At 35.9% G+C, this 15,990-nt stretch overlaps 1 protein-coding gene across 5 annotated transcripts in view; it reads left to right on the top strand.

The window, feature by feature from the left end:
• The window catches only part of LOC145981614 (pleckstrin homology domain-containing family G member 5-like), an 838,947-nt gene that overhangs the window by 784,937 nt on the left and 38,020 nt on the right, over positions 1–15,990 (top strand). For all 5 annotated transcript variants that reach the window (XM_083114983.1, XM_083114985.1, XM_083114986.1 and 2 more), the window contains 4 exons: positions 856–1,056; positions 4,750–4,860; positions 9,524–9,673; positions 15,537–15,647. In XM_083114983.1, the coding sequence (XP_082971109.1) occupies positions 856–1,056; positions 4,750–4,860; positions 9,524–9,673; positions 15,537–15,647 (573 nt within the window). The remainder of the gene's footprint in view (positions 1–855; positions 1,057–4,749; positions 4,861–9,523; positions 9,674–15,536; positions 15,648–15,990) is intronic.

Here is a 15,990-nt window from a genome sequence, read left to right as displayed (position 1 = left end):
GAAGCCAGAAGCAGAATCAGCCTCCGAAATGTTGGTATTTTTAAAATTCACACAGTGGTTTAAAAGTCCAAAACTAAGAATGAGTCCTTTTTGTTTGTTTGTTTGTTTGTGATTTCCATTAAACTGTAATACTTGTGCAATAACTGAACAGTTGGTGTAATAAGATGGACAGAAGGGAAAAAGAGTTGATAAGACTGGAAATTCCAAGGGAAAGTAACCAATAAATGGACAGCTTGATTCAGATGACCATTGAGATCCATCAGCATAACATTTGTAAGAGTGCCGTGAAAGATAAAAAGGATTTTCAATCACCAGTTATTTTATTTGCAAAAGGTACTAATTTTTCCAACTGGCTTCCCGATATCAAAATGGTAACATTAATGAAAAAGTCCCGGGTTGGGGTCCAATACCCAGTGCAGACACATAGTAGTTCTGCTCACTTTAAACTGTAGGTCCAGTCCCGATTAACTTTGCTGTGCATAAAGTGGACTTGAAACAAAAAAAAATACTAATTTATCCAATTTTATGGTCACATATGTAACATTGAATTTTCATTATGTGGAATATTATGTATTTTGTCCTATTAATTCAAATTTACATTTCATAGTTTTATATAATCTCAAATTCTTTGCAAAATAATGGAAGGTTTTGCATTTTAGACCTTTTATTGAACATATTTTAAGAAGCTGGTTTCTGGCACCATACAGAACCATCGATGTAATTTTTCTTCAAATTTGTAATTAGAAGAAAACATATGTAAGTTAAATTCTTGTAAACATTATCTTGTTCAGATTTCAGGTGCTTAGAATCTATTTATTTTTTCTTGTATTATAATTGTTTCTAATGTTATTTCAGTTGTTCCTGGCTTGCCTATGCAATCTTCAGAATGTAAACATATTAAACGAAATAGACACAAATCGACTGTTCAGCAACATATCCGATATCTACGCTACAAACAAAAAGTTTTGGCACCAGCACATGTTACCTATGCTCAATACAGCACGTGATACTAAAGAGGCTCTTAATCCTATATTCCTATTGGAGGGATTTCTTAAGGTAAGAAATATAATTAGCATTTTTCAGAGTTTGACATAATCATAAGCAGAAATCTATTAAAATTAGGTTTAATTTAGTTGTCAGCTACAGGATGTAATGAAATCTTGAAGTTTTCTTGGGTCAACATTATTACATGTATTTGATAAGTGCAGATTAGGAGGTGTGGCTAGAAAAAAAAAACGGATCGATGTTGCTGTTGACAAACGGCAAGCATGTCGAGGTCAAGCAGTGCATGATTGTATAACGTGATATCCTACCTATCGACTGTGTGATGTGTGATTGCCCAGGGTGCGTGTCGCTCAGTTCCGCTGTAGCATGTAGATGAAGTGAACCGCACATCTGTGCTCCATCGGGAAAATGTTAAGTGTGAAAGTGGAACAGCGTATCAATGTGAAGTTTCTTATGAAACTTCGAAAATCCGCCACAGAAACTTATGTCTTGTTGATGGAAGTGTACCGAGATAAGTGTTTATCACTAACTCAATTCTTTGAGTGGTTTCAAAGGTTTAAATAGGGACGAGAAGTGATCGTGGACGACTCGATTCCTGGACGGCCTTGCACATCAAAAACGGAATCAAACATTGAAAATGTCGGCAAATTGATTCGAATTGGGTACACCAAGGTCAAACTATCAACCAACATTATTTCATTTCGGTGCTGACGACCCTTCATTAGCGAGTAAGAAGACGACGATCTGATTTGTGGAAAAGGAAGTCATAGATTATTTATCAGGACAATGCTCCTGCCCACACGGCATTGTCAGTCAATGCTTTTTTTGGCCAAGTATGGGATCCCAATGTTAGAACATCCACCCTATTCACCGGATCTCGCTCCATGCGACTTTTTTTTTATTTCCAAAGGTCAAATCAGCACTGAAAGGAACCAGATTTACGACCGTAGAATCTGTGAAAACAAAAGCGACGGAGGTCTTGAACATTGTTTAAGAAAATGATTTCCAGCACTGCTTCCAGCAATGGAAGATTCGTATGGAGCGGTGTATCGATAGTGCAGGGGAGTACTTTGAATGGGATAATGTTTGTATTGTACAAAATAACCAATAAAAGATTTTGTAGCAACTGTCCATTTTTTTTTCTAGCCACACCTCGTATGTTGCATTTTGAACAAAAAAGTTTGAAAGTTCTAATTGAAGGGCTCTGGTGTAAAACATGGTAAGTGACATTTTGGTCATTTCTGAGTTCATTAAGAAAAAAGGTTAACAGAAGCTATACTGTAGATAAATTGTTTTTATGTTGTGTTTACCAATTTCAGAAGGTTTCAGTGAGTCCAATGCGAATGCAAATGGGAATTTCACTCAAAAATTGAAGGATGGCTAGGGTTACCAGACGTCCGGGTTTTCCCGGACATGCCCTACATTTTAGCCTTATGTCCGGCGTCCAGGAGGAATTTGAAAAATATCACAAATGTCCTACATTTTGGGTGTTACATAATATTAATCAGGAAAATACCTGTTTCAGTTGAACAATGAGTTACAATCTATTGACTGCACTCCCAAACTCAATAGTGAAATTTATTTTGATTCAGTCATTACTCAAAAAGAAAATAAAGGTTTCTGCTAGAACACTGGGGCCACATTCTGATGATGTCACTGTTCAGTGCGTGAGTGGAATTTCTTGCCTTGGGGTTTATTACTGATGGAACAAGGTGTTTCCCATTTTTATTCAATACTCTGATCACAGTCTGTGCCTTGATTGTGAAGCAGGGGTTGTAGAGAACAAAGTTATTGAACTAAAGGCTACCCTAGAAGAAATTTATGGAACCATTTCAAGTTATGGTTATTACTGAAGATTTGTTTGCAATTCCTGCTCATAATGAGAGAGTGCTTTCATTACAATCAGCACATAGGAGTCATAAGAGAAAAAATATTTTCAAAAAGTTTGTAAAAAGTTTGGTACTGGGTTTCAGCATAATTTCAAAGAGTTTGACTGTTTAGTCTGTCTATCATAAATATATTTTGACTAAATTTGGTAAAAATTGACTCCTTTGAAAAGTGTCAGTTAAATCAAGTAGGAAGAAGTGTATTGTGTAATATTGATTGTAAGTTTGGAAATTTTGTATTTAATTCGTTAAAAAATCATATTTTTTTAAAAGCTGAAAACTTAAAATTACTTTCTAATATGTTCTGGAAATGTGTATTATTTATTGTGAATGTTGTGTGTCCTAGATTTTGATTTAAAGTCCTACATTTTGGGACATTCTCTCCTACATTTCCCTCATAGCGATCTGGTAACCATAACGATGGCACATTTTATTGTAACTCAACAATAACCAAAATGTCACTTACCATGTTTTACACCCGAACCTTTCAATTATAAGAGTAGTTCCACTACAAAATACTTGTTTAATGTTAATTGTTGTGAAAACTAAAATGACAAATTTCACGAGAACCTTTCGTGGTCCTGTATGGTCCAGGCCACTAGAGGTTTTCCTGAAATTTGCCATTATATGTGGTATGAATGGGATAGGAAAGAAGAGCTTAGAGGATTCTTGTTGGGAAACCTGATGGTAAGAGACCTGTAGGAAAGCCAAAATGAAGATGGAGTTATAATGTTGAGATGGACCTAAAGGAAATCGGTAAGGATGGAAAAGATTGGATTGATTTTGCCCAGTATAGGGACAGATGGATGGCTTGTGTTGCTGCAGCCATAAACCTTCTGGTTTAAGAGAGTTAGTTAGTTTGAGCAGCAATTTTCATAAAAAAATAAAATTATTTTTGTCAACAAGCCTAGACATAAGGAAACTATTACTCTTTATGAGTATATAATAATTTATTTATTAATATTACATTTCAATTGTGCATATTAATTAATGTATAAAGTTTTAAAAATTAGGAACGTATTTAGGTAAAATTGTTAGGATTCACATATTGGCTTTTAAAAACATAATTTACTAAGCCACGGTCTCCCAAAGGTTGAGGACCACTGCTGTAAACCATATATTTTATGAAATAACACAACATTTTTCCAAAGAGTGTAACAAAACTACCGTATATTTTTTGTAATGATCAGGCCCGTATCCAGAATTTAATTTGGAGGGGGGGGGGCTCATCCCTTATCAGCATGGGCATCACAAGAAATATTTGTAGAGGGGGGTTAGGCCATAGATAAAACTTCATTAGTACAAATAATAATGACAATAATAATTATTGTTATTTTACAATAATAACTATTATAAGTTATTAAAAATATACCAATTTCAATCCAAATTTTATTATTATCATTACATAAATGGAGAAACTTTGCTACTCGATCCACCGTATCAGTGAATATCTAACAATTGTTGTCCATTATTTTTCTTATATTTTGTACAGTTAGTGTGCTGAAAATCATAATTATTGTATTTTGTTATTAACTATTACACAATTGTTCAAAGAAAGGCTATAACACTTAGTGGTGAATTTTACTCATAAAGTTTATATTCTGTGACCTCTCACAAAGAAAACTATAAGTTTTGGAAGTTGTGGATCCATTTATTATTTTATATATATTACACACTAAACTTTTTTCGATTATAACTTTATTTCTGTTATTAACAATAAAAATAACACTTAAATTAGATATTTGTAGGATTTAGGGGGGGCTCCCCCTGGCTACGTGCCTGGTAATGATATGTTACAGGCTAATGCAATTCCGGTGTAAGTTTGAACTAATTATATCATTTCTTTCCCTTTCTTCAGTTCAGGGAGATTTTCCAGCCTTACACCAAGTATTGTGCTGAGCAAGCAAAGTGCCAGCAGTACTGCAGGGAAAAGCATCAAGAGAACGAGCTCTTTACAGCGTATTTAGTGGTGAGTGGGCAGAAGTAGTTGTAATTTTGTTTCTCAGGATCATATATGAACAATAATAATAACTATTTATTTCAGTTACTGGCAATCAGTGTTCCAAAAGTTACTTTTTAAAATAACCAATTTACGGTTACAGTTACTTGCTCCAAAAAGTAACAGATAGTTACTGTTACTCATTTTAAGAAGTAACTCAGTTACAGTTACTTTTACAGTTAGTTTCTGCTGGAAATTATCTTGCAAATAAATTACACACAATCAGTAATCTCTAATGTATCAAAATAATATGTGAAGACTTAAATTTGTTTAATTTTTGTTTCTGGTACATATAAGTCTTCATATATTTACATTATCAGCAGGCGCAGCTCGTGCATTATTTACCTGGGGGTTCACTGAAGTCGTGTGACATATATTCAGTTTCCGCAAAATAAACTTCCTTCGCCTAACAAAAGGATGGGGGGAGGGCTTAAAAGATTTGTCCAGAATTTTTTTTATCTGGGAGTATAAGGTTTTGATTTAGGGGTGTGCGAATAAATTTAGGGCTGAAACTACAATAAATTGTGCCTTTATGAAAAAAAGTTGAGTTTTGTTGGAATGGACGTTCTCAAGTAGGGGCAAGTAATATATTTTTCTCCCCAGGAGGAGCAAAAAACACTTCTTCAGTCCGAAGTTACTGCAACGCTTTTATAATAATTACCAAAAATTATTGTGACTGAAATTAAATTATATGCGTGTAATATATAATTTTTGGTTTACATTCAATTTCCATGGGGGGCGGCCCCCTTTTCCCCTTCCGGACGTCCATGCCGACTAATCAGAACTGGTCCTACATTTATTAAAGGGAAATGGCAACTAATGGCATGTGCATACTGGAAATCGAACCTGAGATCCTTTCATTGATACGCGACAGGTTTGTTCAAATTTGGGGCTTGTCGACCAGCACACGCTTCTGCTCCCGCACGAAGCTTTCACAATGGCACGAGCTGTCCTGTGGGGGTTCAACTGAGGGTCTGTATTAGGGCGGCCGATTCGCGGTTTCTTCTTCTCAGCAAGAGAGTTCGCTGTGTTACGGACATAAATACATGACTTATTGTGTAGAAATTTTAGCGAAATAATGTGAAAATGTAAAGATATTGTTTACTGTTCATTCTCGAGGTGATTATCATATATTACTGGGGGTTCACTGATCCTGTGCACTATAGGGCCAACCGTGCCTGATTATCAGTATTGTATTTAAAAAATTTCCGTTGGGGGAGAGGAATTCTACTAACTGTATGAGAACAGTACAAGGTAGTGATTTTATACCACTTAACATCGCTATCTCTACTACTGTCTTCACCAAATACAGGTTTCAACTGTCTGACAGAAAAGTATGGCGATGAATGGCAAAGAGAAAAACTAACAAAATCGCCAATAAGTAACAGTTACTTGTAACTACGAGTAGTTACTTCCAAACACTGTTGGCAATATACAAGGATGTACATTAATCTTCAGCATCTACAACTCGATACTGCAATACTTACAACATGGTAATGTAAGCACTGTTGCCAGTCTACAACAGTAATAGGTGAATCTGGAAATTTGTGCATTTTGATACTTAGTTGTATTGGATCTCATTAATACGAGGTTCGTCCAAAAAGAAACTGAACTTTTTCAAAATAAATATATTTACTTTGCACACAGCCTATTCGGTTTTATCACATTCAAAGTACTGTCTTCTGCTGCTAATACAGTGCTTCTTCCACTGTTGGAATGCATTCTGGAACTCATTTTGGGAATAACCTGCTGCTAGTGGAGGAGCAAATTTTCCTTAATCTCCTCAATAGACTGGAATTGACGTCCTTTCATGGTAGATTTCAACCTGGGAAACAAAAAGAAGTCTACAGGGTCAAATCAGGTGAATATGGAAGGTGGGGTACAACAGGAGTGCTGTGCTTGGCGAGAAACTCTTGAATAAGAAGTGCTGAATGTGCAGGTGCATTGTCATGATGGAGCATCCATGTTCGATTTGCCCACACTGCAGGCCTCTTCTTCGTGACATCCTCCCTCAAATGACACATCACATTCAAATAAAACTCTTTGTTGATGTTTTGACCACACACTCATAATGCACAACACCTTAATAATCAAAAAACACAAGGAGCATCTCTTTGACGTGCACAACATGCACGTCATCACACGATGTTGATGGCCGCCCAGGTTTTGCATAGTCTTCAATGGTTCTGCCTGTTTTGAACCACTGATATCACTCATAACGCTGTGTCCGGCTCATATACTCTTGCCCAATTTGAAATTTAAAACAAAATTTGACGCACATGCATTGCTCTTCAAGTATCTTCATCTGTGTACCAGAAAATCGCCCCAGTCATGCAACACAACTGCACTTAACAGCTCACAGTATGAAAACTAAACAATGCATTCTGGTAAACTCAATGGAATAATACTTCTAAAGGATCCCTCAATGCAGCGCTAGTAAGTTAACAAACACGGGTTGTTTCATTGTTGGGCAAATTTGAAAGTTCGGTTTCTTTCTGGACAAACCTCGTATATATTAAGATAACAATTTCCATATCCAAATTTTGCATAATAAATTTTGCTTTCAGATAGTAAATTCTTGAGGTGGGTGGTGAATCTAGCATTTGGGTAGCAACTCTATGGTTAGGGATGTTAACAGCAAATATAGGATTTGGAATGTGTTTACCATATGTAGAATTTATAATTTCGGTAGAAAAACCTAGGCTTTGGTATGTCGATAGCTAATCTACAGATTCGGGATTTGGTTAGCCAATCTATAGATTGTCAATTTGTTGTTTAATAGTTATACCATCTAACACAAGAGTTGAATGCAGATATTGGATAATATTTCATTGTGATTCTCTGGATTATCCATTACTTTAAAAATTAAGATTGAGTAACTGGAAATTTAATATTCATTCAGGTTTCTTGCCAGCAGTAACCATGAAGTGCCAACCATAACATGCAAGATTATTCTTTCACTAGGAAACCCAAATATTCCTCAATAACTTTTTGATTTTGGTATGCTTCCCTATGAAACTTTCACATACAACTTGGGTAGTGGAAAAGGAGGGGGCAGGGCAACTTTCAGTAGACAGAGCTTGTTTTGTAACTTACATGGTAAGTACAGTTGCATAGCAACATATCACGAGGCCCTGGGCGAGATTAGAATGCGAGGCCTCCATCCGTTCTTTAAATTTGAAATTCGTTAGAAAATCTTCAAGGATACGTCAGCAGATTAAAATAGTAATAGTAATAATAAATTACTGACGAAAATGATATTTTAAAGTATGCCACAGAGAAATTTACACTTGGCAGAGGTATATTCTTGTAACACACTAATGGAATTTTCTTTAACCAAAATAGTAGTAAAAGGTAAAAGGTAAAGTGTTCCCCTGTGCATAGCACCACGCCATGAAGGCGTATAGGGGGTGTGGGGGTAACGCCCCACACTTTCTTGATCCGGTCGTGAGTGGGGGTGATGTGATCAGCATCACGCCCCTGACCGCCTTTACCCCCCAGGGTTTCCCCCAGGTACCCATGTTATTCGACGCTGGGTGGGCGCCGGGGCCGCTTTCACCGTTAGAAAAGTTCCCGGATTTGAACCGGCCGGGGGTCGAACCCGGGACCTTGAGCATGGTAGTCAGACGCGTTACCGACTGAGCCACTAGTAATATGTTTTTAAACATGTTCTTCAGGTAATAAGACATAACTGAACTATTCTAAAATATGCTATACTTACTTTTTAAAAATCAAAAATGCAAACTACTAATCTTTAGATATGTCCTCCTCCCTGGCCGTGCAGTCTGTCGCTGTGCTTTGGGCTCTGACTGCGGGATGGCATGGGTTCGATAGGACTGGTGGCAACCCACCATCGTGAGGAAATTGGGGAGCTACGAATTAGTAATGTAATCCGGTCTCAGAAATCTCCTATAACAGCTGAGGGTTTGACGTGCTGATGTCACCCTTATTACCAGTTGAAGATATCCACACCTCTTGGTAGGAATGTGGGAGGGAGACTGGCAGTCAGGAGAGCTGCCTAGGCCCTTCAAGGGCTGTTGAGCCGGGGGGGTTAATCTTTAAATATAACCTACATTATTTCCAATGAGTTTTTCTTTTTTTCCTCATTTCAAAATTTGTAGGATGTAAATATCACAAACCAAGGCATAAGAAGAAAATATCAAAGGATGCACATAAAAATTTTTGTAGAAATGTTTCACATGAGAAATACGACAATATTTTTTTTCTTTTTGGGGCTCCCTTAGGTTTAGAGCCCTGCCCGCTGTATGTTACGCCTCTGATTTGATGTATTCATTCAAATTATAATGTTAAACTAGAATTTAAAGGCAGATATAAACAGAATGCAACAGTGCAAAAATTAGCCTTTTTCCATCGATGTTTCTCACTTCTATTATTACATTTCTCTTATGGATGCAAGGCCCCTTCATGCACGAGACACTGGGCTGTTTCCCACATTGCCCACCCCTTGCTATGCCATTGGGTAAGTATATGTCAATTTTCATTGCAAACCATACATAAAATTAAAAAAGTTATAGACTAATGTTTGGATTCCTAATGAGAGAATCATCCTGTACTTGAGATATTTATGCAATTTCCTTGTCACTGCACTAACATTGAACTTTTTTGTTTCTAGTGGTGCGAAACTCAGAAGGATTGCAACAGGTTACGGCTTATGGATATCGTTGTAAAACCCATGCAAAGACTGACCAAATATTCCTTACTCCTAAAAGCAATACTCAAGAATACAGAGAAGGAGGAACACAGATTGAGATTGGAAGAAATGGTAATTTTATTTAGTAATTGTTTGAAGTCTATACTGTATCCCAGCTAACTGTGGAGCAAAGCCACGCATAGTGCCAGAGAAGCATGAAGGGAAACTTAAGTGGTGAAAGCGCAGTATTGCCAACCGTACGGTCCTGACTCTTACATGTACGGAAATTTCATGGCATGTACAGACGTACAGTCCAGACCTTAGTTATGTACGGCTTGTCAAAATTGGCACTTGCTGTTGTATCCCTAATATTTACCTAAGAAATTCTTAAACCAAGCGTATGGACTTGGAGACAAAATTACGATCCGATTGCCATGTGCGTATGGTATTGTGGTATTGTCGCTTTCAAAAGTTTGCAACTCTTACAGATTGAGCAGGGAAATCGGGTAACTCCAGTCGCCCATTACACAATCCTGTTTCTCTCACTGTTCATTGGTGGAGCCGTCTGCGTCACTACTTGTGCAGAGACTTGTTCTCGTTCACATGGTCTACAGTTAGCTGGTACAGGGCATAGATAAAAAAAAATCCCTGTTGCCAGCTTGGCTCTTTTGGAGCCAGATACAACCTATTTTTGCATTGTCACTTATCTCTTCTTTTATGATTCTAGCTTCATGAAGAAAAATAGGACATTTCTGGCTTTGGTTCACATCAGTGGTGTATTCTCGATATGTCCACATTTACTCCTGGTAAACCAACATTTTTCATGTTGTTTTATACATTTAGGTGTAACATACATGTACAATTGCTCATTATATGATGCAAACTGTTAAAATAAGCTTCTAAATTATTTCAAGAACTTAAAGACTGGTTCATGTACGCCATTGATCGTTCTCCATTGCATCCTTCTGATGACCAAGTCTCCTCCCCGATTCTACGTGGGGAGGGTGAGGGAGCTGAAGTGAGTGGCTATGGTGCCAGTCCCACAGATGGCAAGAGAAAATTGCTGGCTTCTTCCTGCTTTCTGTGCCACACTTGGTGGAGGCAGTGTTGCTACCTGAAGGGAAATCGCTTAATGCAGGGAAATCTAGGCCTAATTTTAGGTAAAAAGTGAGATTTTATGAAAGTGTAGAAATTGCCGGAAAATTTGAAGTTGTTGGACTTCTGTTTTAGTTTTACTATAGTGTTTTGTTTCTATTACATCTAATTTGGTTTATAATATACAGGGTTAGTCAAAATTATGTTAACACTAATGGATTGGTTTGTCCCATTTAATGTTAACATCATTTTGACTAACCCTGTGTGTGTGTGTGTGTGTGTATATATATATATATATATATATATATATATATATATATATATATATATATATATATATATATATATATATATATATTAGAACTGAGCCGATACCGATGCCGATGTATTGGTATCGGCCGATACCAGCAGTATCAGTGTCAGGAAGTATCAGTTGGAATTCATCTACCGATACCAGCCGATACTTTTTTGTCGCTTTGGTCTTTCACAGAGGCCATAAAAATGCTGCATGACACTTTCGCGGAGCCTAATTATCCTAGAAATTATGGAAAATTCAAACTTAAAGAAAGTTTGCACCAATTTTGCAGGAAAAGCTGTATTTTGCGATTACATAATATACAGGGTTATTCAGAATTCCTATTACACACTTCTAGGGATTGTAGAGGGGTCTTAGTAGATCAAGTTTTGATAAGGAACCCATGTCCGGAAACGTACAGTTTTGATAAGGAACCCATGTCGGGAAACGTACCATTTTGGTACTACACAGATGACAAGATCACATAATTTCACATCTCCTGCTTTACCTGCATCACTACAAGAACTGCTCGATGTGGCGACCCTGAAGTTCATTGCAAACAGTGTACCTCCGAAGGATGTTTGCATACACACGCTCAATAATACCTGATGTGTGCTGAATCGTGTCTGCTACAGCCAGAACTCGTGCAACCAGGTCTTCCTCCGACACTACAGGAGTCTCATAAACAAGACTCTTTCATGTGGCCCATACGAAAAAGTCAAAATGAGTTAGATCCGGCAATCGTGGTGGCCAAGGAGTTGGTCCACCGCGACCTACCACCTGTCCTCGTATGTTTGATTGAGATGATGTCGGACGTCATGGGAAAAGTGTGCTGGTGTGCCATCATGTTGAAACCACATGTGCTGCGTAAACAGATTGTAAGCAGAGGACGGAAGCAGCACACATGACATCAGGTGACTGAAGATGTCGTCTTCCGTCAATGTAGGTTGCCTACCATGAAATTATGTGATCTTGTCATCTGTGTAGTATCAAAAAGGTACGTTTCTGGACATGGGTTCCTTATCATAACTTGATCTACTAAGTTCCCTCTACAACCCCTAGAAGTGTGTAATATGAATTCTGAATCACCCTGTATTTTTTTAATATTCTGATGTAATTATTGAATATTTTAAAGCAAATTTCTTGGCAAATTAATGCATGTAACTGGAGAGGAATATTTACGGACCAATATTGATCAGTAGGTCTAGGATTTTTATGACCAAAAAATCACCAAAATATACAAAATAAAATATGCTCTTATGACCTAAAATTTTACAAAATATACACTAAAATTTGAGAAATATGCCCTTATAACTTATAACATCAATATCTAAATGCTGAGATATTTTCACATACGTACTATTTATAGTTCATATTATGGGCCCTAAGTTGCAATGCACAATGAATACTTTCTCTAAATTTTCAAATAAAAATGAAAAAGATTTTGCTGCAGTCCAGAAAAAAAAAAACTCTCGATGGGAGTAAGAATGAATCCACTTCGAAAATGACTGTATATTTCTTGAAAATGCAAAAAATATGCTGAATATGACCGAAAATGCATCAAAATATTCTCTATCATGCAGAAGTGGGCAAATATGCCAAAATATGTCCTTAATAAGCACCTTAATTTAATTAGTTTCTTCATAATATGAATTTCTATATATTTGGGGAACACATCACCCTTACCTAAAAAAATGTGCTACGTTATAAATATCCTAGCTCTATTGATCAGTATTTTGAACAAAATTTAATTATGACTAAGTCTCGGAAGTTGAGGAAAAATCCTTTTCTTTCCTAGTGTCCGAAGACGAGGCCCAACATGATATATGTTCATTTTGGGTCATTGTAGGCCAGAAAAAGGTTGGTTTTATTTATCCTTTTTTGCCTTTTTCGGTGTTTTTTGACTTATTGGTCCTTTTTCAGCCTTTTTTTTAGGCCTTAACAGCTTTTTTTGCAACTTCACCTTCTTTCGACTACGTTTTCACTGCCCATTCTCAATTCGAATCATCATCAGTTAATCACCTCTTAAACAACCTTGCTGTAGTAAAGAAATAAAAAAAATATTTTAACCATTCCTGAAACGAGAGAAAAACTTTTTTTGTACGACTGAAGCAGGTACGGTACAAGGTCCGTTAACCGTAACTTGTCTGGAAGGTCGCGCTGTAAGTGGCAACTTTATCTTGTTTTGAACCTTTCAGTTTTTTCGCACTGTGTGTTCCATACCACCAGAATTTTGTATTTCTTTTATTCATTAAATATGTAATTAAAATGAAGTTATTAATTAATTTGGATCACATTTATATGTCCTTTTTTCCATCTTTAGGTCCTTTTTTTGATATTTTTAGGTATTTTTATATGTCTTTTTTTGGCAATTTATAGGTCTTCAACTTCCGAGCTCTAATTATTACAATTTCAAGTATTGGCATTGATATTGGTTCAAAATGATATCAGCTTTGTCCTAGTCCTAATATATATATATATATATAGACCCCCCCCCCACACACACATATATTATATATATATATATATATATATATATATATATATATATATATATATATATATATATACCACTGCTTCAAATGGAGCATTGAAAAGGTCTCACATGTGCTTGTTATGTCGCATCAGTATGAAAGATAGCATTTATTTCTAAACGTTTATTTCTAAGTAACAAGTGTCAGTTGTCACTTCAGTCTGAAAGATCCCTTAGGGATTATAGTTTTTCTTTTTAACTCCCACAAATTATTAAATTAAATTAAGTAGATTGAATTGCACTTAGAATTTTTTAACAAATTGTCTTCTTTCGAAATATCGCATGTTTTTCTTTTCCAAGAGTGAATACTATGGTTGTGTTTACATCTTATTTAGTGAAATATAGACACTAATTGCTGACAAGTGATTAATAGGGTGTGGATTTATAGGCAATAATAACCTCTCAAATAGGCAGGCAAATAGGCACCAAAAATGATGAAAATAGACACTTAAAAAGGCACTTAAAATAAGAAAAGCACTAAAATAGACACTTAAAAGGCACCCTAAAATAGAAAAGACATTAAATAATAATAATATTAAAATCGCCTTTATTGGAACGGGTGTGTTTTGGCCTCTAGGCCAGTTCTTACAACAGACAATGAAAATGAATTTATTTAAAGTATCTTCTTACAGTGGACAGTTATACCACAGATAAATATATATATATTATATATATATCTTATATATACTGTATTAGCACTTCAGTTTATTCATAAAAGTGTGCTAACATCTAACTAAGTATTAGTACTATTTTGATCAAAGTGCATATTGGCGGGAAATCGTCCATAAAGTAATTCTCCCCGAAGGAACTTATGCTAACGATTGTCCCAATTTCAACAACTTTCCCTGTTGCGCACAAATCTTCACAAGTGATGAAAAAACAAAAATATTCTAAAGGATGTTCTAATAATAAATAAGAAGGGGTGGGTTGGCATCCAAGTATGAGTCACTAACAGGTTTTCCACTTTGCTAATCTTGGTCAAGTGATAATTGATAATTCCAAAGATCTGACATCCCTTGGGCCTTCAAATCTGGCGAATACAAGATTTCAGTCAGTTCAACATCAACAAAGTCTTACTCTCTTCAGTGTAGGGAGAGCAAAAGTCGTGTAAAAAGAGCTGAAGTTAGGAAAAATTTGCAGTATAGGCACTTTTAGGCACAATTAAGCAAAATAGGCACTAACCTTCGAAATAGGCATTTATAGGCACTATAGAAATGCATTGTCGTACTAGAAATATCATGAAACAAACTTTAACCATTAATGCCTATGTTTTATTACAAAGGAATATAAAAGTCATATAGGCAAAAATCCGCACCCTAATGATTAACCATGATAAAACTTACTTAATTTGTTGATTGTTTTTTTAAAAAATTAAGTTGACAACATTCTATGATCACCTAACCTTGTAACGAACCTGAGAGTTGAAGGTTTTATATTTGTAAGAAGTTAAGATTTTTAAAATGTTTATTACTTCAAATAATGTGCAAGTTGTGACAGACAATTATAGTTAGATTGATACAGTTATGGTTGGAACTTGTATATATGTTTATAAATACGTCACAATCTGTTCGTGTTGAAGTCACTTTCTCATCTCAGCAGAGGAAGTGAACCCACCTGAATGTTTCTCACCTGACGACAGACTGAGTTTGGAAGACAGGTGAAGGGAAAGAATCAATAAGAACTTGGAAACAGAGAGAATTGAAGTATAGATTTTGGGTTTTTGAGTTTTCTTCTTGCCGATAAGTTGAAAGTAAGCAATTAATTATGTACTTTGACTTTCGCTATATGTGAGGGAATTGCCCAACTTTAGTATTGAATGTTCTAGTGTTTTATTGGTAAGTGATTATGAAATATACGCGATTATAAAACTGCGTTTTAACTTTGAAAACAGTGTTGTTTCTTTTCTACCCAGCAAGCCCTGATGAGTGATAAAAGCGTCTCATGTTCCCGACAAAAGTAGCAGCAGACTAACTTTGTGACGACTGGTGTACAACCGGGGTGGACGTTGCAACCTTTGCATGTGTTGATAACCGTTACAAAAATGTTATAATGTTTTTTTTTATGTTTTTCAGGTAAGATCAGTGGATGAATTTGTAAATAGCGTCAACACAACACTAAGGCAGAAACAAGATCAAGAAAGACTTCGAGGGATCATTGCCAGGATAGAGTCTTATGATGTTGTGGTAGGTCTTATATCTGATCTTATCTTAAATTTAGAACAAGAATTTTAAACATGCATTAGTTTCTAGATTATAATTAGAGAACAAATTCTAAAAGGAATTATTTTTTTTATTTTCAACACAGATCATGGAATTAATAACAACAGTGTTGATAATTATCTTCCACCAACAAGATTACATGATTTTGATTACAATTTTTTCCCCTTTTTCAGTCCACATTACACTTTTTCCCTTTTTAAAAACATCTTCCTTGGTCCTTGTATTGACAAGATATCAAATATTTTGTACTACTGTATTTTCCCTTAACAAAACATTCAAAAATTGTCTATTTCGTGTAGCTTAAAGG

This window comes from Lepisma saccharinum, chromosome 29, assembly GCF_977018435.1.
Source record: "Lepisma saccharinum chromosome 29, izLepSacc3.1, whole genome shotgun sequence".
NCBI lineage: Eukaryota > Metazoa > Arthropoda > Insecta > Zygentoma > Lepismatidae > Lepisma > Lepisma saccharinum.
This window is presented reverse-complemented; position numbering and strand designations above follow the sequence as displayed.